This window comes from Salmo trutta, chromosome 35 (assembly GCF_901001165.1).
Source record: "Salmo trutta chromosome 35, fSalTru1.1, whole genome shotgun sequence".
Lineage (NCBI taxonomy): Eukaryota > Metazoa > Chordata > Actinopteri > Salmoniformes > Salmonidae > Salmo > Salmo trutta.
In genome coordinates this window covers 26669012-26694187 of record NC_042991.1, presented here as the reverse complement: position 1 = coordinate 26694187, position 25176 = coordinate 26669012, and the positions used below count along the sequence as shown (strand labels likewise).

Sequence of the window (25176 nt, the reverse complement as noted above, 5' to 3'; positions counted from 1 at the left end):
CATAGTCATTTCTTACTGTATTCATTTTCTGTTTTTATCATCCAGCTCAATCAAGTTGTTTTGGGGTTCTGATTATTTACAAGCTGATAGGGCCATGCCTTGGGTTTCTGACCATGCCACTCTTAGTGACAGTGAGCATAATATGTGCAATTGACAGCTTGCAGTCCTCTACCACCAGCAGCAGTTACTGTGTAAGGGTGTGGCTGGCCCGGCCGTAACATCTTTCTACTCCTCCAGAGATCTGGTTGCCATGGAGAACCAGGTGGAGCCCAGGTGACTATGAGGTGTAGTGGGAGCTTACCCTTAGTAGTAAAAAAAAAATCCCTTAATTACTTTTAAGCATTTTACTCAACATTGTCACTAAGCCAGTTACAGTGTAATTAAATAACTCATATTATGTGGATTCTCATTAGTTGCATGGACTGAAGGATTATTACAACAAACAAAATGTTTTAAACATGTATGTGACTTCTAATGAGCCCTAGAGTGACAGGAGCCAGTATTCCCTCCAATTTATACTCTGCCCTGTGCTGCACTATGTGATGGGATGCAGTCAGTGGAGGCTGTTGAGGGGAGGACGGCTCATAATAATGGCTGGAATGGAGTATAATGGCTGGACTGGAGTCCAAAACATGTGTTTGATACCATTCCATTCACTCCATTTCAGCCATTATTATGAGCCGTCCTCCCCTCAGCAGCCTCCACTGGATGCAGTGAGAAATAAACAGCCGCCCACCACTCTCTGGTGCAGTAGTGCCATCTCTACTTCCTGTTGGTCTGCTCTGTGCTGCTGAACTATGGGATGTTGCTAATGGAGGCTGCCTCTGGTGTGAGGATGATAGCCTGAGTCAAAGAGTCAAAGTGTTGAGGGGGAGCCTTTTAGGAAGACAGACAAAACAAACTCAACCTGCTGAACACCTGCACTACCCTGTACTCCCTCACTGACTGAGCATGCAGGGCCAAGACCAGGCCATGGCCACTTACTTTCTGACAATAGTGAAATGCATTATAATAACATCACCACTGTGGCTGCATGATCCTGAAGCTACAAGCTCAGGTCAGAAAACAACATTTTCTTGGATCCAAGTTAGTCAAACAATATCGATTTTTTTGCTTTTATTATTTAGACATATAGCTAATAGTTATAAAACAATCAGAGCAAAAAAACTGGATTGCATTTAAGAGCATTGAAGAGAATGTTTTATAAGCTCAGGGTCAATCGATTACTTATGCACCATCCTCGGTATCTATGTAAACTTGAAATAAATAAGTCAAAAGGATAATTTGGCTATGGCATGAAAAAATACATGAATAAGTCTCACATAAATCACACAAAACATAATTTACATAAGATCAATTCAATAAATAAATAAATAGAAAATAACCATGATGGTTTTATGTGTAGTATATTGGCAATACACGTGTAAAATAACAATAATGATACAATATCTGGCCAATGATAAATAAGACATTAAAAACAATCATTATTCGACATATACATGAAGGCAGTTTTACAGCAGGAGTGTACATGAGCTCTAATCCAAGGCATTGATGGCTACACTAGGGCAAACCTTTCAAATTGTATTATGTTCAGAGACAAAGCTAAAATGGAATGTCCACAGATTCACAAGCTAATAAAGTGATAGATACATTTCCAGCCTGTGAATTAAAAGGCAATTTTATGACAACGGTACAGCTAGGATATGCCTTTCTTAGGTCTAGAAGCTAATGCAATAGCACTTGTGCAGAGATCCTAGAAAAATAAGTTAACAGTCTAATGCTTTACGTACTTTAGATAAACTAAGATGAGTCTGAAAAATATATATTTCAAGCTCTAAACGGGATTTTAAATCCCCCATTATTAAATGCAGTGGTCGAGGACTGAGACAAACTTGACGCATACTGTATGACGTCCACGCGTAAAGGCACAGGTATGTCTTCAGTTTAACAGGCTGGTCGCACAGGCATCTGAAGGAGTATAACCTGCCTGTTTTCTGAGGGATGACATTTGTTGATGTGCCGTGTAAGTCCCGGAGAACTGTAGAACATGGCAGGGCAGTATTTGCATGGGTAGACCTGCGAGGAGTGGAGGAGACGGATGTGCCTCTCCTGGTTGACTCTGTTGGGAAAGTCCTCTCCACAAACAGGGCACAGGTGGCACCCTGAGGAACTCAGATTCAATGGTGCGTGGCTTGGAGTTTTGTCACTCGGCTTTCCTTCGTTTTGGGATAAGGGATAGGCCTCGTGGACCTCACTGCTGGTATTGTGGGAAGCTGTGGCATGTTGAGATAGGATGTGCTTTCTTAGGTATGCCTGGCGTTTAAACTTTTTCCCACAGTGATGACAATCATAGAGACCCTCCTCTGATCCAACTGATCCCGACTCTGACAGCCCGGGGCTGGGTGTGTCTCTATCACTCCGGCCCTTTATTTCATCAGACACAGCCTTGTCGAGCGCGCACATCTTATCGCTCTCCGATTTAATATGTTGTACACCAGACATTGACGCGTTATTTTGAGGTTTTGGTTTGTGCCAGCGCCTGTGGGAGGCTAGGTTTGCCGGGCAACTGAAAACCTTATCACATTCAGGGCATCTGTACTCAATCCTCACTATCCTGGAACACTTATGCTGGGCCAGCGCGAAGGGGTCGCCATATGCTTCTCTGCACAGTTGACAGACGAACTCACCGAGAGGCTTGTCACCTGGTGCCGGCTGTGGTCTGGGTTTTTGGTCGACGGGAGCCTCTTTAATTTTGAGCCCAAGCACGGGTGATGTGGTCATCTCGTCTTCGAAATGTAGTTTCTTGATAGCTTTGTTTTTTTTTGATGGAGGCTTGTTTTTACGCTCGGTGTCGCTTGAAGGCCTTTTGGTGCCATTCCCGGTGACAGCGGGTAGATTTGAGTTCGTGGTTGTCCCGGCCCGGTTGCAGTTACTGGTACCGATTTTTAGGTCCACTGGGGAAAAGAGGGGATCTAAAGTGGCAGGTGTGGGAAAGGATTCAGCAGACACCGGTGACCCGAGATTGAAATGTCTCTCTAAATATCCCTGTTCATGGTCTTTACTGACGGGCCGGGTGGGGCTGTAGAGAGCCTTGTACACTGCCTCCGGGTTCCCAAACTGAACGGGTTTAGCATCTTGTCCGGGAGCTGCTGCTGTGGCTGATGACTCGCAGAACAGGGATGCTGCATCTGCGTGCTCAGGGAAGGATGCGAAAGCTTGTATTTGTTGTCCCTGTTCCACCTCATCAGAGCGGACCCTGTAAGACATAGGGTTTGGTTTCCTGTTCCTTTTCACTAAAAATCCTCTTGGCATTTTTGCGATGGACGGAACAGATTAAGGCACTGTTGACGCAGATGATGTTGAAATAAAATCCAGGTTCAGGTTATTATTACAGACACATCGGACACTTTGATTGTTCACCGTTCCCCTGGCTGCTATTGATTCGTTCTCCTCCCGAGATGCTTTCATCACGACATAGCTGCACTCTTTTTAAGGGGAAATTATGATATTGTTCTCGCCCCTTGTTGCCTCACCCCCAACCAATCAGATGGAACTAAGATCCCTATGGATTTGCGGAGTTGGTTTGGGAGGGTGGAGAGAAGGGCTTGGTTTCGGATGGAAATATAGGAGGATTTGCAGCTTGCTAAGCAGATGTACCTGAGTTTTTTTTATATTACTATGCACGCATTGCCCCCTCATAACCTCGTCCCATCGAAGGCACACGCCGGGACCCTCCTCTTTTTACGGTCTGATGAGTTTGCATAGAAATGCACACGTGCCTCGGCTTTGTGTGCCTCCTTTATGTGTGTGTGTGGGAGGAGGGGGGGGGGGGGGGGGTCGGGCATACAAAGATCTGCCAAAAAGGAGATGTCCATCACTACACAACATCCATTAGAATCTAAAATAAAAATTAGGGTGGGGTGCCTGATTTAACGGACAATGACAAAGATGGTTGGTGTTATTTATTAGTTGGCCTACCCAAAATAGTATCTTCTGTGCAGACACACACACATTGCTGAGTTGCATGTTGTAATCTGCTTCAATTGCAGAATTGTTAAGCTTTATTCAAGGCTAAAGAAAATCGACAAATTGTTCAACCAATACAAAGTTTAAACTATAGCCTATTCCTTTAAAACGCCACATTTAAAAACCCCAAACAAGCAAATATTTCTATTGGAGAGAAAGAAAGAAAAAGCAACAAAGAAACATTTCAAGGCATCCATAGCGACATGTGTTGGATACGACAGTTGAACTCTGGACATATGAATCAGTCATTTTACGCATACATAATTAATGAAACAGGGTTCCCTGCTTTGCATTACAATGGCCGCGCTTTTGCAAGCTGTATCCCGCTTGTGATTGAAAAGGAAATTGCACGGTAAAATGTGCAACAAAGTAATCTGGCCAATAGATACTGTCGGCGCGTGCTGTGCGTGATCAGTGTGGTTTGGACAAAGCCGACCGTCTCCAAATGGGCCTTACCATGATTATCTCTCCGTTAAAAACAGTCAAACCCAATTCCTTCAGGGTCATATACCATCTCTAAAAGATAGCCTAAAGGCTATCCACCACCATGGCGAGGAACGAGAAGACTTGTCTAGTTCAGCTAATGCGTCAAGATTTCATTCCATAATCATTTGTGCGATAAACCACATGCCAGATGTCTATCAAGTCTTTTTGTTTCTGTTGACAGAATTTCATCAAATACGATATTTGAATGGCATAGGCCTCTCCGGTTATTAATAGGCATATACATGTATATAACTATAAAGTTGCTCAAAATAATCTGAAATAGGGCTACGTGAAATTATTGCTGATCAATTCGGCCTATTCTGAAAGTTTCCCTTTTAAATTCTCCATAGACCTAATTCAGAAACAGCAAATATGTCGAGGCAAAATCTCCTTCGAGGTTGAATAATAAATATCCCCAATATAATTAAGAATCAAAGCACACATAGGCTACGAATTAAAACAATCACACAAATCTGGAAGATTTAATTTACAGTTAGGGAAAAAAGTAATTATCCAAGGCCCAAACAATGATGCAAATAATAATTTAAGATTTTTTTCAGTAGGTAAAATCTTAAAAAAGTGTTTGAAAACATGGTATTTAACATGACCTACAGTATAAGTCTATAATATAGGCCTATAGGTCATGTTAGAATACCATGTTTTCAAACACTTTTTTAAATTGCCTTCCTCTGGGAAATTGTTTGCATTAAAATGGCTAATTATTCAATAGCCAGGGGATGACACAATTCATTGAGTGTCATTGAGCCATGTCATTTCATAAATTCATATATTCTACCAATTAACGTTTATCTTACCGAGCTATTTGATAAACGCTTGAACGATCCCATACCTCGAGGCGCGTGTGCGGCTATTTGTTCATTGGCGTGTGCTGCGCAAAGAGAGGCAGTAAAGATTTGAGCCTCATTACCATACAGCTGTAGAATATAGAACCCACCCTCGCACTCACTAAATCCACTTTCATCCAGGCCTAAGTCGTATCAGTCATCCCAATAACCTTTGCAGTTACAATTACAAGTGACCTTTAATGCGAATTTGAGCAAAAACTGTTACCTGAGAAAGCTGAATTTGACAATTCGTTGTGACTTTATTATAACACTTAATGAGGATTGTTTTGTTTTCTCTGTTTTCTCAAGTCAGTCAACATTAACTTCTCATAAAATTAAGACAACTACAAGTTAGTGTTCTTGTTCATGCTAAAAGTGTGTACATAACCTAATATTCTTGTCTATCTAAAATAACAAGTACATTTATTAAAAACATTGGCTACTGTATTTTCTGTTCAAATTAACTCAATTGAATGTCAATGTTTTTACTACAGTTGGATGATTCTACAACGTTTTATTTAAATAAAAACTATGGAATATTTCTATGTGATGAATATGTCATTTAAAATGTGGGTAAAGGTAAGATAAGATGTAGGAGCAGTTACAGTAGTCCAGGCTGGGCATACATAGTCAGGTGGTACCTGTTGTACCTCAGGTAATTCAGAGTGCTGGTCTTCAGGGAAGCCAATCCCCCACTTGTTTCAAACACCTTTTTGAGAAACACGTTCGGTTCCTCAATAATGTCCAGCTTCTCATCTACCATTCTCTGAACAAGCTCTGAAATGGACACATCATTGTGGTCCTGGAGAAAGAGAGAAGGCCTTCGTTAAAAAGACCCCCCTCCCTCAAAGACCTTAGCAATGACAAATAGTATTGGTAGACAAACAGTTCAACACATTATCCATATGAATGTGAATGGAGAAAGATGAGACAAATCCAACCTGCACTTTAGTTGATTCCATTATCTGGTGCATTTCCTGCTCAAAGTCTGCAAAGCGATCATGATATATCGCCAGGCACCATTTCTCCCTGAAATAACTACCAACCCCCCCACCCCACCCCACCCCCCACACACACAAACACACACACACACACACACACACACACACACACACACACACACACACACACACACACACACACACACACACACACACACACACACACACACACACACACATTTAGTGCATTCACCTAAGAACCCCCAACAGAACAGCAACAGCATGGACAATTCATTATTTTAACAGTTGATGATGTGTTCAGTCAGCTCCAATAATGACATTGAGAGTGGCCTCATTCAGAGCCATGACAAGGGCCAGTGATGAATCCAGATGTAGTAAGTCTTAGAGAGCCTTATGGGCACGGCAGGGTGGCTAAGCTCCTCCACAGAGCAGAAGAAGCAGATTGGGGACCTGCATTAATAGATTAGACCAAGGGACAATGGCTCCTATATATGGCGTGTTGAAACATCAGAAACAAGGTCACTCAAACACAGATCTCCAAATGCTAGCCTACCTGCAAACACTGACAGGGAACAGTATCTTGAAGACATACTTCTTCTGAGAGAGCTGCCTACTCAAAATGCAGATTTATATAAAGACAGTGCGTTGATTTAATTTTTTCCTTGACCATACTTGTATTGTCTGTAAACATTTGTGATGTAACTATATATTACATGGCCAAGAGTATGTGGACACCTGCTCGTCAAACATTGTTTCAAAATCATGGGCATTAATATGGAGTTGGTCCCCCCTTTGCTGCTATAACAGCCTCCACTCCTCTGGGAAGGCTTTCCACTAGATGTTGGAACATTGCTGCAGGGACTTGCTTCCATTCAGCCACGAGCATTAGTGAGGTTGGGCACTGATGTTGGGCGATTAGGCCTGGCTCGCAGTCGGCGTTCCAATTCATCCCAAAGATGTTCGATGAGGTTAAGTTCAGGGCTCTGTGCAGGCCAGTCAAGTTCTTACGCACCGATCTCGACTAACCATTTATGCATGGACCTCGCTTGTGCACGGGGGCATTATCATGCTGAAACAGTCCAATGTTGGCAAGCTTTATACCACTCCAGCCAACGCTTGACATTGTGCATGACAATCTTAGGCTTGTGTGCGGCTGCTTGGCCATGGAAACCCATTTCATGAAGCTCCCACGAACAGTTATTGTGCTGACATGGTTTCCGAAGAGTGTTGCAACCGAGGACAGATGATTTTTACACGCTACGAGCTTCAGCACTAGTCAGTCCCGTTCTGTGAGCTTGTATGGCCTACCACTTCGCGGCTGAGCCGTTGTTGCTCCTAGACATTTCCACTTCACAATAACAGCCCTTACAGTTGACCGGGGCAGCTCTAGCAGGTCAGAAATTTGACGAACTGACTTGTTGGAAAAATGGCATCCTATCACGGTGCCACGTTGAAAGTCACTGAGCTCTTCAGTGCGGGCCATTCTACTGCCAATGTTTGTCTAAGGAGATTGCATGGCTGTGTGCTCGATTTTATACAAGGTGTGGCTGAAATAGCAGAATCCACTAATTTGTGTGTCCACATGCTTTTGGCCATCTAGTGTATCTTTCCAGAGACCTGAATCTCCCCACTCCCTCCTCTCTGTAGTCTACTGTAATGTAAACAACCCCAGCAGCTACCTACCTGTAGAGGTCGTGAACCAGCCCTTCATCATAACGGGAACAAAGGCGGTTGAGCAGCAGCTCATGTTTCCCATAGAGACACAGGTAGTTGGAGACTGGGAAGGGCTTCAGTGACAGACAGGTGATGGTCTCCACCAGGTCGTACTGGTTCAGGTGCAGGTGGAAGTAGTTGCCAGTCTCAATGCGGCCAGTCAGGATCTCTCTTCCCTGGGGAGAATAGGACAAATCAGACAGAGATTTCAGTATTGTTGTTAACATCACAACTTGTATGAGAACTTGGAAAAATAATCTCGATCTTTTCAGAACTTGCTTTTCAAAATGAGTAGTCAAAGAGAAATGCATACTTATGTGACAAAATAATCAATTCATGCACTTTCTAGTGAGGATTTAAAATGGTACCTACCTCTACAGGGTGAACTGCAGATGGCCTTTGCTCTGGTTTGGTAGCATGGAGATAACTGTATCCTCCTGGCAGTCTACCACCTTGGTAAAAACAGTGTGTACAGATGTTAAAAGCAGATAGAACAGCTGAACAGGGTTTTATGGGTCTACTGATGCCAATAAACAATGAAAATCCAGGCATGACTCCAAGTCACAGACATGTCTTGCTTACAGTGTCTGAAAATAATGTTTCCAACTGTGGAATGCTTTGAAATACCTAATTAGTGTAATATTTATAAAAACACATGGTAACTTGATGAGCAATAAATAGTTACAGTACTATATTTATTTTCAAATGAACAGAATTGTATGTGTGGATAACTACCACAGTTTAACAGACAATGCTGTAGAATAATGCCGGGTGATAAGGTATTTCTACCACTAGGAAAAATGTTCAAGGCTTTTCAATTTGTTTGAAACGGAAAAAAATAAGTGGTTGTATTGTGAGCACAGCTCTTCACCTTGTTTACCATGTGACTAAACAAATCCAGAATCGGCCATTGTTATGGTTCATTGTTGTTTGATGATCAAACAGTAAAATGAGAAAGAAGCGAGTAGCTCAGAGATTCCATTACCAGGGAACAATGTAGCATTACATAAAAATGTGAGATGGAGTACATTGTCCTGAACAGACAGGATAACAGGACATACAATGTGCAAACCTTTGGGTTTTGAATAAATCAACAATGATAGAAAAAAATGACAATTAGTTATAATTAGAATTATGACTCGATCAGTATTATAAACTGGGTGGTTCGAGCCCTGAATGCCAAGGCTAAAGGCTGTATCCATGCACTCCGCATTGCGTCGTCATTAAGAACAGCCCTTAGCCGTGGTATACTGGCCATATTCCACATCCCCTCAGGCCTTATTGCTTAACTATAACACATGGATGAAGATCATTTCTCTGGCTATTTCTGTGTTGGACAGCAGCAGACCTTGGATCTTGGCTTGTGTGTAGATGGGGATGAGGCGGTCCAGGTCGGCTGGAGAGTTGACGGCCGGCTCCAGCGTGGGGTCGAAGAAGGGCAGCAGAGCAGCAGCCAGCTCCTGGCCCACCTCCCTAGAGTTGAAGCTGGAGTGGGACCACTGGTCTGCGTGATAGCGCCGGGCAAACTTGGTGAGGGGCCCGGCTGCGCGGATGGTGGAGTCGTTCGTATGGAATGTGGTGTCTATGACCAGTCGGCCGTCGTATACTAGACAGGCGTCGTTGATGGTCTTAAAGGCATCGTAGTCCACACCTTTGGAGGAGAGGTTCATAAAGACCTACAGAGAGAAATCAAGGATGGTTAGGCAGTTTTACTACATTAAATGATCCTGCTACCAACTATTTTACTCTGCTCATATGATTATGAAATCCACAATTAAAATGGACAATAAGAGACCAAAAATGAATGAAGCCCACAAGAACTCTGATATACATTCCATTTTAGAGACCTGTTACAAATTCACTGAATCAAGTATGAGGCTACTGCACCCTAGTAAGAGCGCCTCTTTTCTTTCAGAGATGGCGATTTGGACTTACAGAGCACTCCAGCCGGAGAGGCTGACTGTCACTGGTGAAGGACAAGGATGTGATTGGCTCAGGGTTCTGTCCGTCATTCATCTGGGCCAGCAAGCAGTTGTGGTGAACATGGACCCCACTCTTCTCCAAGGCCTTCTTCATGGCCTTCTCCACTGTGGGGTTGCTGAAGCACGAGCTGGCGCTGCAGCTGGAGCCCTCCGTGGTGGGCAGATGGACCAGGTGGATGCGATAGCCTTGGACATCCAGGCATAACAGAGTCTCCACACAGGTGTACACGTCAATGGTGTTGCCGTACACTATGGCATTACCTGTAGTTCCACAAAAACAAGACATTCCAACAAAGAACAGATTGAATGAATAGCGAGCTTGATGCAATTTACAATCACAAGAGGATTGGTTGAAATGTATTACAGCCAGCATTCTCAAATTACTCAGATGCTATGTGGATGGAGAAGGTCGGGTCACTTGGCAACAAGGGGGCACGGCAACCACACAAAGACTGCCTAATCTTCTCTTTGTCAGTGAAGAGCTGTGGAGGAGGGATGAGATGAGAGCAGCTATTTGAGTGACCTCGGAATTCTTAAGACTCAGCCTCTCCTGATGATGAAAACTCACTGATGTTAATAATGACGGTAATAGGAGGATCTAAATTAGTTTAGCCTCAGTGAATGTGTCCTTTGATGCACAGGTTTCAGAAGTGGCCCTTTTCTCCTCGATCTAGCCATCCCTAACCTTGGGCTTATTATCCTAAATGGGAAGAACAACCATGGCTGCCGCATTCCAGTTGATTTGGGAGACAGTAATGTAGATATTGTCCCTGAATAAAATAATTTCTAAGGCCTGTATAAAAAAAGTATTTTACTATTTTTTGGGGGATAAAAGGAGAAGAATTGTATAATAGTATGCATTCAAGTAAGCATCATTCTGGTCGAAAAACTAGAGATCATCCCAAATTTTGTAATCATCATTTATAAGGACTGCAAGCATAAAGTTGATGCATTTATGTAGAAGGAAAGCTGTTCAATGAAGCACCCCACTGTTAGTCAGGGCTTTGCTTTTCTGTCTCTGTCCATGGTGCTGAAGTGGACAGCTACAGCAGTGCCAAAACAGAGGACAATGCTGCCAGTACACTTTAAACGCTTTTTATATTTCTATGAAGTATATCATTATTATTCCTCCTTTCTATAATTATTTTGCTGAAATTAAAAGGAATAAGGAACAAGATGGCACCGGAGAGGATTGCGCCGGAAAGGATGGCGCCAGAGAGGATGGCAGACGTTTTACGTACCCCCAGCCGATTGTGTTTTTTTTTGTTTGTTTATTTCTGTTGTTTGTAACTTATTTTTTTACTTATTTTGTACATAATGTTGCCGCTACTGTCTCTTATGACTGAAAATAACTTCTAGACAACAGGACAGTGATTACTTACCACGGACGAGCAGAATACTCTTTTCCTTTCACGACTTTGACAAGCCCGACACGAACGATACACTGCTTCCTCGGAAACAGGCCCTGAACCCCGTGATCTGCGTGAAGAGGACGCGGAGAAAGAAGGGGCGAAGGTCGGCCTGCCTTCTGAGAATTCGTAGGCGATCGAATAAACCCCCACTTCCCTCCATTCTGCTAGCAAACGTGCAATCTTTGTACAATAAAATCGACGAGTTAAGCGGAAGATTAAACTACCAACGGGACATTAAAAACTATAACATCCTATGCTTCACGGAGACGTGGCCGAACGATGACAACATCAACATACAGCTGGCTGGTTATACGATGTACCGGCAGGATAGAACAGTGGCATCTGGTAAGACAAGGGGCGACGGTCTATTTATTTTTGCAAACAACAGTTGGTACACGATATCTAAGGAAGTCTCAAACTATTGCTCGCCTGAGGTAGAGTATCTCATGATAAGCTGTAGACCACACTACCTACCGAGAGAGTTTCATCTGTATTCTTTGTAGCTGTTTACATACCACCAGAGTCAGAGGCTAAGAGAGCGTTGAATGAGCTGCATTCCGCCATAAGCAAACAAGAAAATGCTTACCCAGAGACGGTGCACTTAGCAGCTGGGGACTTTAAAATGCAGGGAAACTTACATTTGTTTTACCAAATTTCTATCAGCATGTTAAATGTGCAACCAGAGGGAAAATAACTCTGGACCACCTTTACTCCACACACAGAGACGCATACAAAGCTCTCCCTCGCCCTCCATTTGGCAAATCTGACCCTGATTCCTGCTTACAAGCAAAAATGACAACAGGAAACACCAGTGACTAGATCAATAAAAAAGTGGTCAGATGAAGCAGATGCTAAGCTACAGGACTGTTTGCTAGCACAGACTGGAATATATTCCGGGATTTCTCCAATGGCATTGAGGAGTACACCACATCAGTCATTGGCTTCATCAATAAGTCAATTGATGATGTCGTCCCCACAGTGACTGTACGTACATACCCCAAACAGAAGCCATGGATTACAAGCAGCATCCGCACTGAGCTAAAGGCTAGAGCTTCCGCTTTCAAGGAGCGGGACTCTAACCGGGAAGCTTATAAGAAATCCCACTATGCCCTCTGATGAACCATCAAACAGGCAAAGCGTCAATACAGGACTAAGATCGAATCGTAATACACGGTCTCTGACGCTCGTTGGATGTGGCAGGGATTGCAAGTCATTACAGACTACAAAGGGAAGCACAGCCGGGAGCTGCCCAGTGACACGAGCCTACCAGACAAGCTAAACCACTTCTATGCTCGCTTCGCGGCAAATAACACTGAAACATGCATGACAGCACCAACTGTTCCGGAAGACTGTGTGATCACTCTCTCCGCAGCCGATGTGATCCTCAACACAGGGGCCCCTCAGGGGTGTGTGCTCAGTCCCCTCCTGTACTCCTTGTTCACTCATGACTGCACGGCCAGGCACGACTCCAACACCATCATTACATTTGCCAATGACACAACAGTGGTAGGCCTGATCACTGACAACGACGAGACAGCCTATAGGGAGGAGGTCAGAGACCTGGCCATGTGGTGCCAGGACAACAACCTCTCCCTCAACGTGATCAAGACAAAGGAGATGATTGTGGACTACAGGAAAAAGAGGAACGAGCACTCCCCCATTCTCATCGAAGGGGCTGCAGTGGAGCAGGTTGAGAGCTTCAAGTTCCTTGGTGTCCACATCACCAACAAACTAACATGGTCCAAGCACACCAAGACAGTCGTGAAGAGGGCACAACAAAACCTATTCCCCCTCAGGAGACTGAAAAGATTTGGCATGAGTCCTCAGATCCTCAAAAGGTTCTACAGCTGCACCATCGAGAGCATCCTGACTGGTTGCATCCCTGCCTGGTATGGCAACTGCTTGGCCTCCGGTCACAAGGCACTACAGAGGGTAGTGCGAACAGCCCAGTACATCACTGGGGCCAAGCTTCCTGCCATCCAGGACCTCTATAAGAGGTGGTGTCAGAGGAAGGCCCTAAAAATTGTCAAAGACTCCAGCCACCCTAGTCATAGACTGTTCTCTCTGCTACCGCACGGCAACAGTACCGGAGCATCAAGTCTAGGTCCAAGAGGCTTCTAAACAGCTTCTACCCCCAAGATATAAGACTCCTGAACATCTAGTCAAATGGCTACCCAGACTATTTGCACCCCCTCTTTACACCACTGCTACTCTCTGTTGTCATCTATCACTTTAATAACTCTACCTACAAGTACATACTACCTCAAATAACCGGTGCACCCGAACATTGACTCTGTATCGGTACCCCCCTGTATATAGTCTCGCTATTGTTATTTCACTGCTGCTCTTTAATTACTTGTTACATTTATCTCTTATTCTTATCTGTATTTTTTTAAACTGCATTGTTGGTTAGGGGCTCGTAAGTAAGCATTTCACTGTAAGGTCTACACCTGTTGTATTCGGCGCATATGACTAATACAATTGGATTCGATTTGATTTGAACCAATATGTCTTCAACATGTTTTTTTTTGTCAACATTAAATTCATAGTAGGAGTAATTTGCATTTAGTAATGATTTCCTCCATAATGAACAGATCCCCTAATTAGTTAATATAATAGGCTTAATCTGAATCACTGCACATCTCATATTTCTTCAGAGGAAAAATATGAATTCTACTTAAGCACATCAGTCTTTTCATCAGCAGAAAACCTTACATTCCAAATAGCACCCTATTCCCTTTACAGCGCACTACTTTTGACCAGGACCCTATATAGGGAATAGGGTACCATTAGGGAGCTAGCCTCTCAGAAATTAGTATCACCCTGTAAATGGAGGGAGATGGAGGAGGTAGACTTGGTTGAGAGAGATGAAAGATTTCCCCCTCTCACTAATTAGACCCTAATTATTCATAGACTTTGAATAATGTCACATCCGTGGAAATTCATGTAAGGGCGCTATCATGTATACCAAACATTAAGAACACCTTCCTAATATTGAGTTTCACCCCCCCTCCCCTTTTGCCCTCAGAACAGCCTCAATTCATTGGCGGATGGGCTCTACAAGGTGTGGAAAGCGTTCCACAGGGATGCCGGCCCATGTTGACTCCACAGTTGTGTCAAGTTGGCTGGATGTCCTTTGGGTGGTGGACCATTATATATATTTTTATACTTTATTTTTTATTGAAGAACACATAAACAAAAAACGGTCTGGCAGGTACAGTATACATCATGCGTACAACAGTAACATCATCTTTGAATTAGACAATGTACGAAACCCATTTTTCCCAGTATTCCTGGCCTCTCTCTTCATGTGTTCTTAAAGGTCATACGCTCCATATAGTGTATTTCTTTAACAATGTCTACCCATTGGGTCTTTTTGTAGCCATTTCCTAGTGACAGCCTTTTTACTGGCTGCCAGTAGGACCTTCAACAGGTACTTTTCTCTATTGTGTAAGTTATCAGGTATTTCACCTAAATACAGAGAAATTCATGTTTGATGAATGTTTGTTCTATGTCAAAACCACTTCATTTTTTTCTTAATTCTCCACAGTAGGATTAAACAGCAGGGCAGGACCAAAATATATGAGTGTGATCCGCCCTTGATAGCCCACATTCTCTCCAATAGTCTGTTTTGATTTCACTTTAGGTGTTGTGAATAAACGGATAACATCCTTCCAAGATAATTCTTTCCCATACCTCAAGTTAGTAGAGCTTAATTGAGTCGTAAATCAAATCAAACCTTGATATCCGTTTGTCCCATTCCCTGAACTGTTTAGGTGGGATTTGATTGGGCAGTGATTGGAACAAATACAGTCACCTCGGCAGGATGATCATTTTGATAGTTTCGATTCTACTACTAAGATCCAAAGGAAGTGAATTCCACCTGTCCAGGTCATCATATATTTTCTTGTTGATGGGAACGTAATTCATGTCATAAAGTTTGGGTGTATCTTTTGGTAGGTTTACTTCAAGATATTTAATGGATGAAGAGGTCCACTGGAAGTTATACCTGCTCTTCAGTGCTTCCTGTGGGGTATGATTATATACTAGGGCTTGGGTCTTATGTACGTTAAGCACACACCCTGAATATCTTCCAGATGTTTGTAAAACATCCATCAATCTAGGTACACTTGAATTTGGGTCTTTAAGGAACAAGAGAACATCATCAGCATACATGCAAATCCACTGCCTCTTACTGTTACTCCCTCTAAATATGGGTCCTGTCTTATTGCCTGGGCTAATGGCTCGATGGGAGAAGGAGAGGAGAAGAGCCTGGGTGAAAGATTACAGCCTTGTCTTGCCCCACATTCTAAAATTATCATTCGTGACAAATGTCCATTAATCTTTATTCTGGCAGTCGGACATGAATAGTTTTGACGCAGTGGATCACTTCTTTGTTGAAACCAAATCTATACATAACTTGGAATAGATAATCCCATCCCACTGAATCAAATGCTTTTTCTGCATCTAGACTGATTAATATAGCACTTGTCTGATTAATATAGCACTTGTCGTCTCCTGACTGACGTGGTCCATGACATGTAATGTTCTCCCTATGTTGTCTGTCTATTCCGTAGGAACCCAGTTTAATCCCCATCAATCAATTTTGGGATTATGTCCTCCATTCTTTTGGCTGTTATTGATGCATACAGTTTATAATCATTGTTAAAAATTGCGATAGGTCTATAGGAACTGCATTCCTGCTTATCTAGTCTTCCCTGTGGCTCAGTTGGTAGAGCATGGTGTTTGCAATACAAGCATGGTGTGTGCAATGCCAGGGTTGTGGGTTTGATTCCCACGGGGGGCCAGTATAAAAAAATGCATGAAATGGTATGAAATGTATGTATTCACTACTGTAAGTTGCTCTGGATAACAGCGTCTGCTAAATGACTGTAATGTTATCTTTACTCTCTTTTGGAATTAAAGATATTATGGCCTCTCTTCACAGTGGTGGTAGATCCCCCTCCTGAAGAGTCCAGTTAAAACAGGTCTGAAGTAGAGGTGTTAGTTGTTCTCTGAAGGCTTTGAACCATTCTGAAGGGAAGCCATCAGAGCCTGGAGACTTGTTAACTTTTAGATTAGACATTGCATTATTCATTTCTTCAGTAGTTATTTCTGAAGGAAGTCTATCATTTTACTCTGTCTCAATGAGGGGAGATCAAGTGAATAAAAAAAAAATACTATTGTCTGTGCATCTGCCTTCTCTGGTTGCTTGTACAGATTTGTATAGTATGATTCAAATGCATTCTGTATTTCATCCAAAAATTCTGTATTTCAACCACAAATTGTATTATGTGCTTGTTGTTTCCGGAGTCTCCATGCTAGAAATTGTGTTGCCTTTGAGCCTGATTCATAATATCATTGTTTCTGGAACCTGAGCCTTTTCTCAACTTCTTCACTATAAATCTGGTCAATTTCCTGTTTTACCTTTTGAATCTCACGTAATATACGAGGGTCTTTGAGATGACTATGACATCGTTCTAAGCTTCCTAAAGTTTCCTGTAATTTCAGCAGTTTCTTTGCTTTAATCTTTTTCTTGAGAGATGATGTGGATATGATCTTTGCTCTAATAACCGCCTTAGCTGCATCCCACAATGTAGAAGGGGATACTTCCCTGTTATCATTATTCTCCAGATAGACGTTCAATTCTGTCTTTATTGATTCCTTGAATGCTGGATCATTCAGCTTGCTTGTATTACGTGGTCTTCCTGATGTGGTCTTCCTGTCTGGGTTGGTGCCCCCCCCCTTTGGGTTGTGCCATGGCAGAGATCTTTGTGGGCTATACTCGGCCTTGTCTCGGGATGGTATGTTGGTGGTTGGAGATATCCCTCCAGTGGTGTGGGGGCTGTGCTTTGGCAAAGTGGGTGGGGTTATATCCTACCTGTTTGGCCCTGTCCGGGGGTTTCATCGGATGGGGCCACAGTGTCTCCTGACCCCTCCTGTCTCAGCCTCCAGTATTTACGCTGCAGTAGTTTGTGTCGGGGGGCTAGGGTCAGTCTGTCACATCTGGAGTATTTCTCTTGTCTTTTCCGGTGTCCTGTGTGAATTTAAATATGCTCTCTCCAATTCTCTCTTTTTCTCTTTCTTTCTTTCCCTCTCTCGGAGGACCTGAGCCCTAGGACCATGCCTCAGGACTACCTGGCTTGATGACTCCTTGCTGTCCCCAGTTCACCTGGCCGTGCTGCTGCTCCAGTTCCAACTGTTCTGCCTGCGGCTATGGAACCCTGACCTGTTCACCGGACGTGCTACCTGTCCCAGACCTGCTGTCCCAGACCTGCTGGAACCCTGACCTGTTCACCGGACGTGCTACCTGTCCCAGACCTGCTGTTTTCAACTCTCTAGAGACAGCAGGAGCGGTAGAGATACTCTCAAAGATCGGCTATGAAAAAGCCAACTGACATTTACTCTTGTGTTACTGACTTGTTGCACCCTCGACAACTACTATGATTATTATTATTTGACCATGCTGGTCATTTATGAACATTTGAACATCTTGGCCATGTGCTGTTATAATCTCCACCCAGCACAGCCAGAAGAGGACTGGCCACCCCTCATAGCCTGGTTCCTCTCTAGGTTTCTTCCTAGGTTTTGGCCTTTCTAGGGAGTTTTTCCTAGCCACCGTGCTTCTACACCTGCATTGCTTACTGTTTGGGGTTTTAGGCTGGGTTTCTGTACAGCACTTTGAGATATCAGCTGATGTAAGAAGGGCTATATAAATACATTTGATTTGTATTAAGCCTCCATAGAGTATTTCTTGGTTTGCTATTAAGGTGTAGAGTTAGGTTAACTCCATTATGATCCTTCTGCCCGATCCTACATCTTTAGACTTGTGCCTATCTGCTCTGTACATGAAAAAGTATAAAGTATATTCCGTTTCTGACATATGGAAGTTGTGCAATACATAATTCCTGTAATATCCTATTGATATTTTTATCAACCAGACTTATTTACCTATGTTGATTTGTGCTGTCCAATTTTGAGTTTGAAATCATGTTAAAATTCCCTCCACAGATAAGAGTGCCAGAGGTTTCCCTCCTAAAGAAGACCATGTCACTCCCCGGGGGCATGTATAATGTACATTCAATATTGTAACTTCCTTGTGATCCAGTTTACATTTAACAAGGATAAATATACCCTCCTTGTCTTTTATTTATGACATAAACAAAACATTTACTGAATTTGGGATAAAAATTGCAACACCCCTTCTACCCGTTTTATAAGAGAAAAAGCTATCCCCATAGCCAATTTTCTCGATTTACTCGTGTTCAGGATGGGATAAATGAGTTTCCTGTCAGAATAATATGTCAACTCTTTCCCGTTTCATCTTTGCTATTACCTTACTTCTCTTGATGGCACTCCCCAGTCTGTTTACAATGAGACTTATGACCTTAAATCCAGATGATGCATCAATATAAACCCCAAACCCTGTGTACCATAACAGCCTGCTTAACATGAACCTAAAAAAGAATGAAAAATCAAGAACAATAGAAAAGTAAACCAAAGTGGGAAGAGACTTTGCTATAAGGACTCCCATGTCAGAGGATTGTCCCTTGCCTCTGGAGTTTGAGGGGATGAACCTGACTGCTGGAAAGGCCCCTTGCTCAAGTATCAAAATGCGTGACGCAGTCTGAAACAAAACCTGTTGGAACCAAAAATAAAAAGCCCGCCTTTTTGTCGCCTACACACCGGTTAAATACAAAAGCAAAATAGGAGTGTAATGTAACAGAGGATAAATAATGGAACAATAACAGTCTGGTCTGTGTCTTATATCCTAGAATAGCCTACATAAGGCATCAACCATATGCAGTCCATTCACTGAATCCTCCCCATGATACAATATGTCCTTCTGTCACCTCGTTGTCAGTGTCATCAAATCAAATTGTATTAGTCACATGTGCCGAATACAACAGGTGTAGACCTTACAGTGAAATGCTTACTTACGAGCCCCTAACCAACAATGCAGTTTAAAAAATACGAATAAGAATAAGAAATAAAAGTAACAAGTAATTAAAGAGCAGCAGTAAAATAACAATAGCGAGACTATATACAGAGGGTACCGGTACAGAGTCAATGTGCGGGAGCACCGGTTAGTCGAGGTAATTGAGGTAATATGTACATGTAGAGTTATTAAAGTGATTATGCATAGATAATAACAGAGAGTAGCAGTGGTGTAAAAGGGGGGGGGGGGGGGCAATGAAAATAATCTGGGTAGCCATTGGATTAGATGTTCAGGAGTCTTATGGCTTGGGGGTAGAAGCTGTTTAGAAGCCTCTTGGACCTACACTTAGCGTTCCGGTACCGCTTGCCGTGTGGTAGCAGAGAGAACAGTCTATAACTAGGGTGGCTGGAGTCTTTAACAATTTCTAGGGCTTTCCTCTGACACTGCCTGGTATAGAGGTCATGGATGGCAGGAAGCTTAGCCCCAGTGATGTACTGGATCGTACGCACTACTAGGGTAGTGCGTACGATCCAGTACGCACTACTGGATCGTCGGAGGCCGAGCAGTTGCCATACCAGGCAGTGATGCAACCAGTCAGGATGTTCTCGATGGTGCAGCTGTACAACCTTTTGAGGATCTGAGGACCCCTGGCAAATCTTTTCAGTCTCCTGAGGGGGAATAGGTTTTGTCGTGCCCTCTTCACGACTGTCTTGGTGTGCTTGGACCATGTTAGTTTGTTGGTGATGTGGACACCAAGGAAGCTCTCAACCTGCTCCACTACAGCCCCTTCGATGAGAATGGGGGTGTGCTCGGTCCTCCTTTTCCTGTAGTCCACAATCTTCTCCTTTGTCTTGATCACGTTGAGGGAGAGGTTGTTGTCCTGGCACCACACGGCCAGGATAACATCATTAGCTAATAGATCTGTTAATAACGTGACCATACGTAATGTGTCCATGTAGGCCACATACTTTAGGCTTCTCACCCTTACAAAGCAGTGGGGGAAAAATCTGGGAGCTGTTTTACCTCTTGCAATGTCAACCATAACGGTCCAATAAGTCTAACCACGCCGTGACTATTAAGTCCGTAAAATCCGATTCAGTAGTTTCTATCTTCGTTGGAAATGCCTGAGTCTCTCTCGAATGTGAACGTCCTCTCGCCAAGGTGACTTCCCTCTTTCTCCGCGACTCTGCCACCGACCACAGTCCATGGGAGGAGCTACTCGAGTCTTTTCAGCATCTCTTCCGCATAGTCATGATCAAAGAACACTCGTTGGCCTTGGAAGTTAACAGGCTTTTTCCAGGCTGCACGGAGGACTTTCTCTTTCACTAAGAATTGTAGGAAGTGCACAACTATGGATCTTGGTAGGTCACCACTGAGGGGTTTTGAGCCCAGAGCTCGGTGTGCTCTCTCGATTCCCAAGTCAGTTTCGTCTTCAAGTATTTATTTGAATACACCCTCCACGAATTTGGGCATTGAGTATTTTTGTTCCCTCGACCACAGAATAAAGTTTAATGTTATTACGATGTGAAAAACATTTGAGTTCTGTCACTTTTGCCTGTAGTGCGTGCTGGCTTTTCAAAGACTGTACAAGCGCGTCCTTTATCGCAGTGTTCCATGTATCCGTTTCCCCAATGTGCTGTTCTGCATCCCCCATTCTTGTAGATATGCGGTGAAGTTCTTTGTTTTCTTCAAGTTTCTGGTTAATGTCCTTCTTGAACTCATGTAGTTATTTTCGTACATCTTCTCGGAGTTCCTCTCAAAAGCGGAATTCCTCCTTTATCACCTCACGGAATGAGGGATATTTTGCTGCTGCTAGCTTGTTTGTGCTAGCATTAGCCATCTCTGTTTCGTCAACAATTTTAGTTTCTTCTACCTTGTTACGGACTATCGTTGTAGCTCCACAACCTTTTCGTGCTTCCCCCTTTTCTATTGTAGCATGAGGAACTATAATATTCAGAGTAAATACTTGAATTTATGGGGGAAATACCCAACCGATGTGCAGTACGAAAAATCAGGCAGCCATTTCCTAAATTGCGTCGCCGAAAGTCTGTGGTGGCCCATTCTTGATACACACGGGAAACTGTTGAGCGTGAAAAACTCAGCAGTGTTGCAGTTCTTGACACAAATTGGTACGCCTGGCACCTCCTACCATACCTGTTCAAAGGCACTTCAATCTTTTGTCTCGCCCATTCACGCTCTGATGGCCCACATACACAATCCTTTTCTTAATTGTCTCAATGCTTAAAAATCCTTCTTTAACCTGTCTCCTCCCCTTCATCTACACTGATTGAAGTGGATTTAACAGGTGACATTAACAAGGGATCCTAGCTTTCACCTGGATTCACCTGGTCAGTCTGTCATGGAAAGAACATAATGTTTTGTACACTCAGTGTACATACTCACCTGGTTAGCAGCCAGTATGTGTCAACCCTCACATTTTGCTTGGCATGACAAGGAGTGGCATGATGGCAGAAACAGATTGGTATCCAGACCACATACATACCCTTCAGCTCCACAAAGTTGTTGAGCAGCCACTGGTAAGCGGTCACACAGTCGTGGTGGTCGTTAAGGGTGAAGAGGTTGGATGGGACGGGCCCGGTGTATCTACGGCGGGGCTGGGCTGGGAGCTGGCTTTTGGGGGGAAGATGGCTGCCGTCCACACCAGTGGGACAGGGAACCTAGCAGGGACAAATCCAGAAATCCTCACAGCAGTCATTCAGGTTTTAGAACATCAATACAGAATCATAATGTGATTATGAAATGATGACTATTGTGACAAAATAAAATAAATAAATTACACTATAGAAATTGTGCTTCAATTTCCCCCAACACTATGACATAAAAAATATGATATATATATACTACTACTAATTATAATCTTATATGCAGGATGTCCCTCCAACCTGGTACTGTTGGCCTGTGCAGAGGATGAGATGATCATAAAGGACTTTCCTGCCCCCAGACATCAGTACGTGCTTGGCTGCCCTGTCGATGCCCACCATCTTGCCTGTCACTACGTTGATCCAGGAGCGCAGAGACATCTGGGCATGGTCCCTGTCGCTGGAGCCATGACTGTGGGTAGTGGACAGGGGCACAGAGGTATTTTTGTTGTTGTATGCTAGCGTATTATGGAGCCCGTTGAAAGACATCCTCGAACGCGAAAGATGAAATAATGCACAAGCGTTAATGAGTTTTCCATTGACATTGATGACTACAGTCCACCACGTAGGACTTAAATGACAACAAGAGAAGCTGCAGGTGTCTCACCTCGTGGACAAGAATCTCATCTTTTCATTAGTGTAGTAGCCTGGGAAGCCATGCGTGGAAATCAGAGTCATGTTATTGAACCTCAGGTGTGGGCTGAAGAAGGAAAGGAACATACTGTTTACTGGGAAAAGAACTCTGACTCATGAGTGCAGCTACTGTGCAGTGCAGAATAGGAGAACGTTTATTTTCTCAGAAATGATGACCTCATCCTACCTAAACAGAGATGCTCTTGACCTGATGATCAAAACGTTGTATTTCGCCAATAATTATCTTTCAGCGTTCCTGTTCCATTTTGTTGTAGTGGGGAAAATCTAATACCTAACATATAGTACATGGGTTCCAGGAAGAATAGAGGACATCACAGAGAAATGAGCACAGGCTCTCTGTCTGCAGTGTTCTGTTATTCTCTGAGAGCTGAGTGAGGGGGCGCAGATGCAGCTGAATGGTTCCATCTAATACCCCTATTGCATTTCATCTACATCGGTATGCATTAAAAATCCTTTATTTTCTAGGCCTCAGAGTAAAAGCCCTTCCTTTTGTTTTGTCTGGTTTTGTCCCCAGTCTGTAGTGTTCCTCTTATGCGTTTACTATCAGGAGTGTAAAAGGTCTCTTGTGATGTAAATGTCCTCCTTTGTTCTGTGCCAAATGGACATTATCCCTATTGGTGATACAACAGAGAAAGCCTCAATGGTGTTGTGTGAAAAGGAGATGTACACTGAGCTGAGCCATGTCATGTCAAGCTTTAGATCGCCTGCAAGTCTGCTGCCTCTCTCTGGGAGGGAAAGTGATTGATTTTGGCTAATTAATGCACTGCATCCATGTCACAAATGTGTAGGAACTGAACAAATACCTTTTAAGGCAACACAAACTTGTTCTTTCAACACACAATAGTTATTACAACCCTTTAATATTGATAGATTTTAACACTTGGCTTGCTGTATAGAGAAACTAACTAAACTACAGTCTTTGTTAAAAACGGCAGCCTAATCCAGTGTGTTTTCTGGTGAACAGAGAATAATCAGAGCTCAATTCAATCCAACTTTCCGTGTTAATCTGAGCCAGAAGGTGGGTTTAACGCCCAGCACTGAGGCATTAAGGCCTGTTATTGGGCTCTGGACGTGACCTCCTGGCTTTCTGTCTGTCTGTTATCAGGCGCTGACAGACAACCGCTGTGACCCCGATGCTCCACTCCCCCCACCCCACTGACCACCAGGCAGAGAGGCCGAGCCACCCCACCAGCTCTTTATCTGTCTGCCCTGCTCCCCCTGATCTGACCCTGTCCCACAGAGGAGTGGAGGAGTGGGGGTGGGCTGGATGGAGGAGGATGGAAAGCTGGAGGCCAGCCGTTTGAGTTGGCCTGATAAGGGGGCCCAGCAGGGCCCAAGCTGACCCATCACTCAGCCGGCCCACTGATAGCACCGCCTCACCATTAGTTTAGTGGACACTAACTGCCTCATTAGTCAAGTCATTAGTGACAGCAAACACAGATCGCTGCAGAAGATCCCTGACAGGAGAACAGTGGAGTGTCTAATTAAAGGGCCAGCTCCGGGCCCTCCTGAATGCCAGCCCAAGGCAGCTGTGTGCCCATCGCCCCGCCGCCCCTGCCTGCCAACCCCATCCCTGAGTTATGCACGCTCCCTCCCTCCGCGCTGCTTTCACATCCACACACAATGATCCGGTTGCTTGGCAGTTATCGGCTGGCGGCGAGGAACAGGAATTGTTTGGAGGAACAGTTCATCTCAAAGACGGAATGAATACAAACATGTAGCAGCGCCTCCTCTTTCTAGCCAACCAAAAGTCTGGCGACATTTCCAGATATTGGATGCCTGGAATAAAAGACGAATTCAGGAGAAAAGTCATTCTGAAAGTGAATGCTGTTGACATACACTTTAGACAATGTTTTTTACTCTTGGTCAAGGAGGGTTGTCGTGTTTGCGGGCTTTCATCCAAGCCTACAGCTATAATGACTCATTCATCAAATCAACTAAACATCAAGACTTTGATAAGCAAGAATGTGCACACTGCATGTGTAGATAGTCAATAAATAAGCTTTCTTAACCTATGCAAAACATACTGTAATAACAAAAGGTGTGGTATTGGTGTTTGTTTGAAGGTAACCATGAATTCAGGCCAATACAAGCCAATACTAATACTATTGCCTTGGTGGGAGAAGGGATGGTTGTGCATTCACACATGTTGCTCTGGGTGGGTATACTCATATTTCTACTAATCACTGCTGCTAAAGCTGCACACACTGCTGCTCTAATACCTACCAGTCACTCCCACTAATTACAATCATCTAGAGGAGGATGTCATTGAGCTTCCTCTAATACACACAATTCTAAATGCAATTTATGAATGTCATGTATACAATTTCTCAATACCAGAAAGCAAGCACCTCCAGAAATGCTAAGCCAGTGTCTGATGCCCCCACTACCACGATCCTGGCATTGATGGTGACTTTTGGTTCCATGGTTAGTTTTCGGTTGATGTGGTTGAGAGCATACGGGACCTGAGGAGGAGAGAGACAGCGTGTGTAAAAGT

The 25176-nt window shown here is 43.6% G+C and overlaps 1 protein-coding gene and 1 pseudogene across 4 annotated transcripts in view; both read right to left on the bottom strand.

The window, feature by feature from the left end:
- Positions 1-1090: 1090 nt before the first annotated feature.
- On the bottom strand, positions 1091-3606 carry LOC115174956 (insulinoma-associated protein 1a pseudogene; annotated as a pseudogene).
- Positions 3607-5597: 1991 nt separating this feature from the next.
- The window catches only part of cfap61 (cilia and flagella associated protein 61), a 31847-nt gene continuing 12268 nt past the window's right edge, over positions 5598-25176 (bottom strand). For 2 of the 4 annotated variants that reach the window (XM_029734026.1, XM_029734028.1), the window contains exons 17-27: positions 25017-25144; positions 22633-22725; positions 22269-22437; positions 21869-22043; positions 9968-10275; positions 9381-9708; positions 8405-8484; positions 8003-8208; positions 6873-6929; positions 6299-6395; positions 5598-6159 (exon numbers count right to left, since the gene is read on the bottom strand). In XM_029734026.1, coding sequence (XP_029589886.1) covers positions 5959-6159; positions 6299-6395; positions 6873-6929; positions 8003-8208; positions 8405-8484; positions 9381-9708; positions 9968-10275; positions 21869-22043; positions 22269-22437; positions 22633-22725; positions 25017-25144 — 1842 coding nt within the window. In that variant the 3' untranslated portion in view covers positions 5598-5958. The remainder of the gene's footprint in view (positions 6160-6298; positions 6396-6872; positions 6930-8002; positions 8209-8404; positions 8485-9380; positions 9709-9967; positions 10276-21868; positions 22044-22268; positions 22438-22632; positions 22726-25016; positions 25145-25176) is intronic. The other 2 variants (XM_029734029.1, XM_029734027.1) reach the window with 2 other exon arrangements.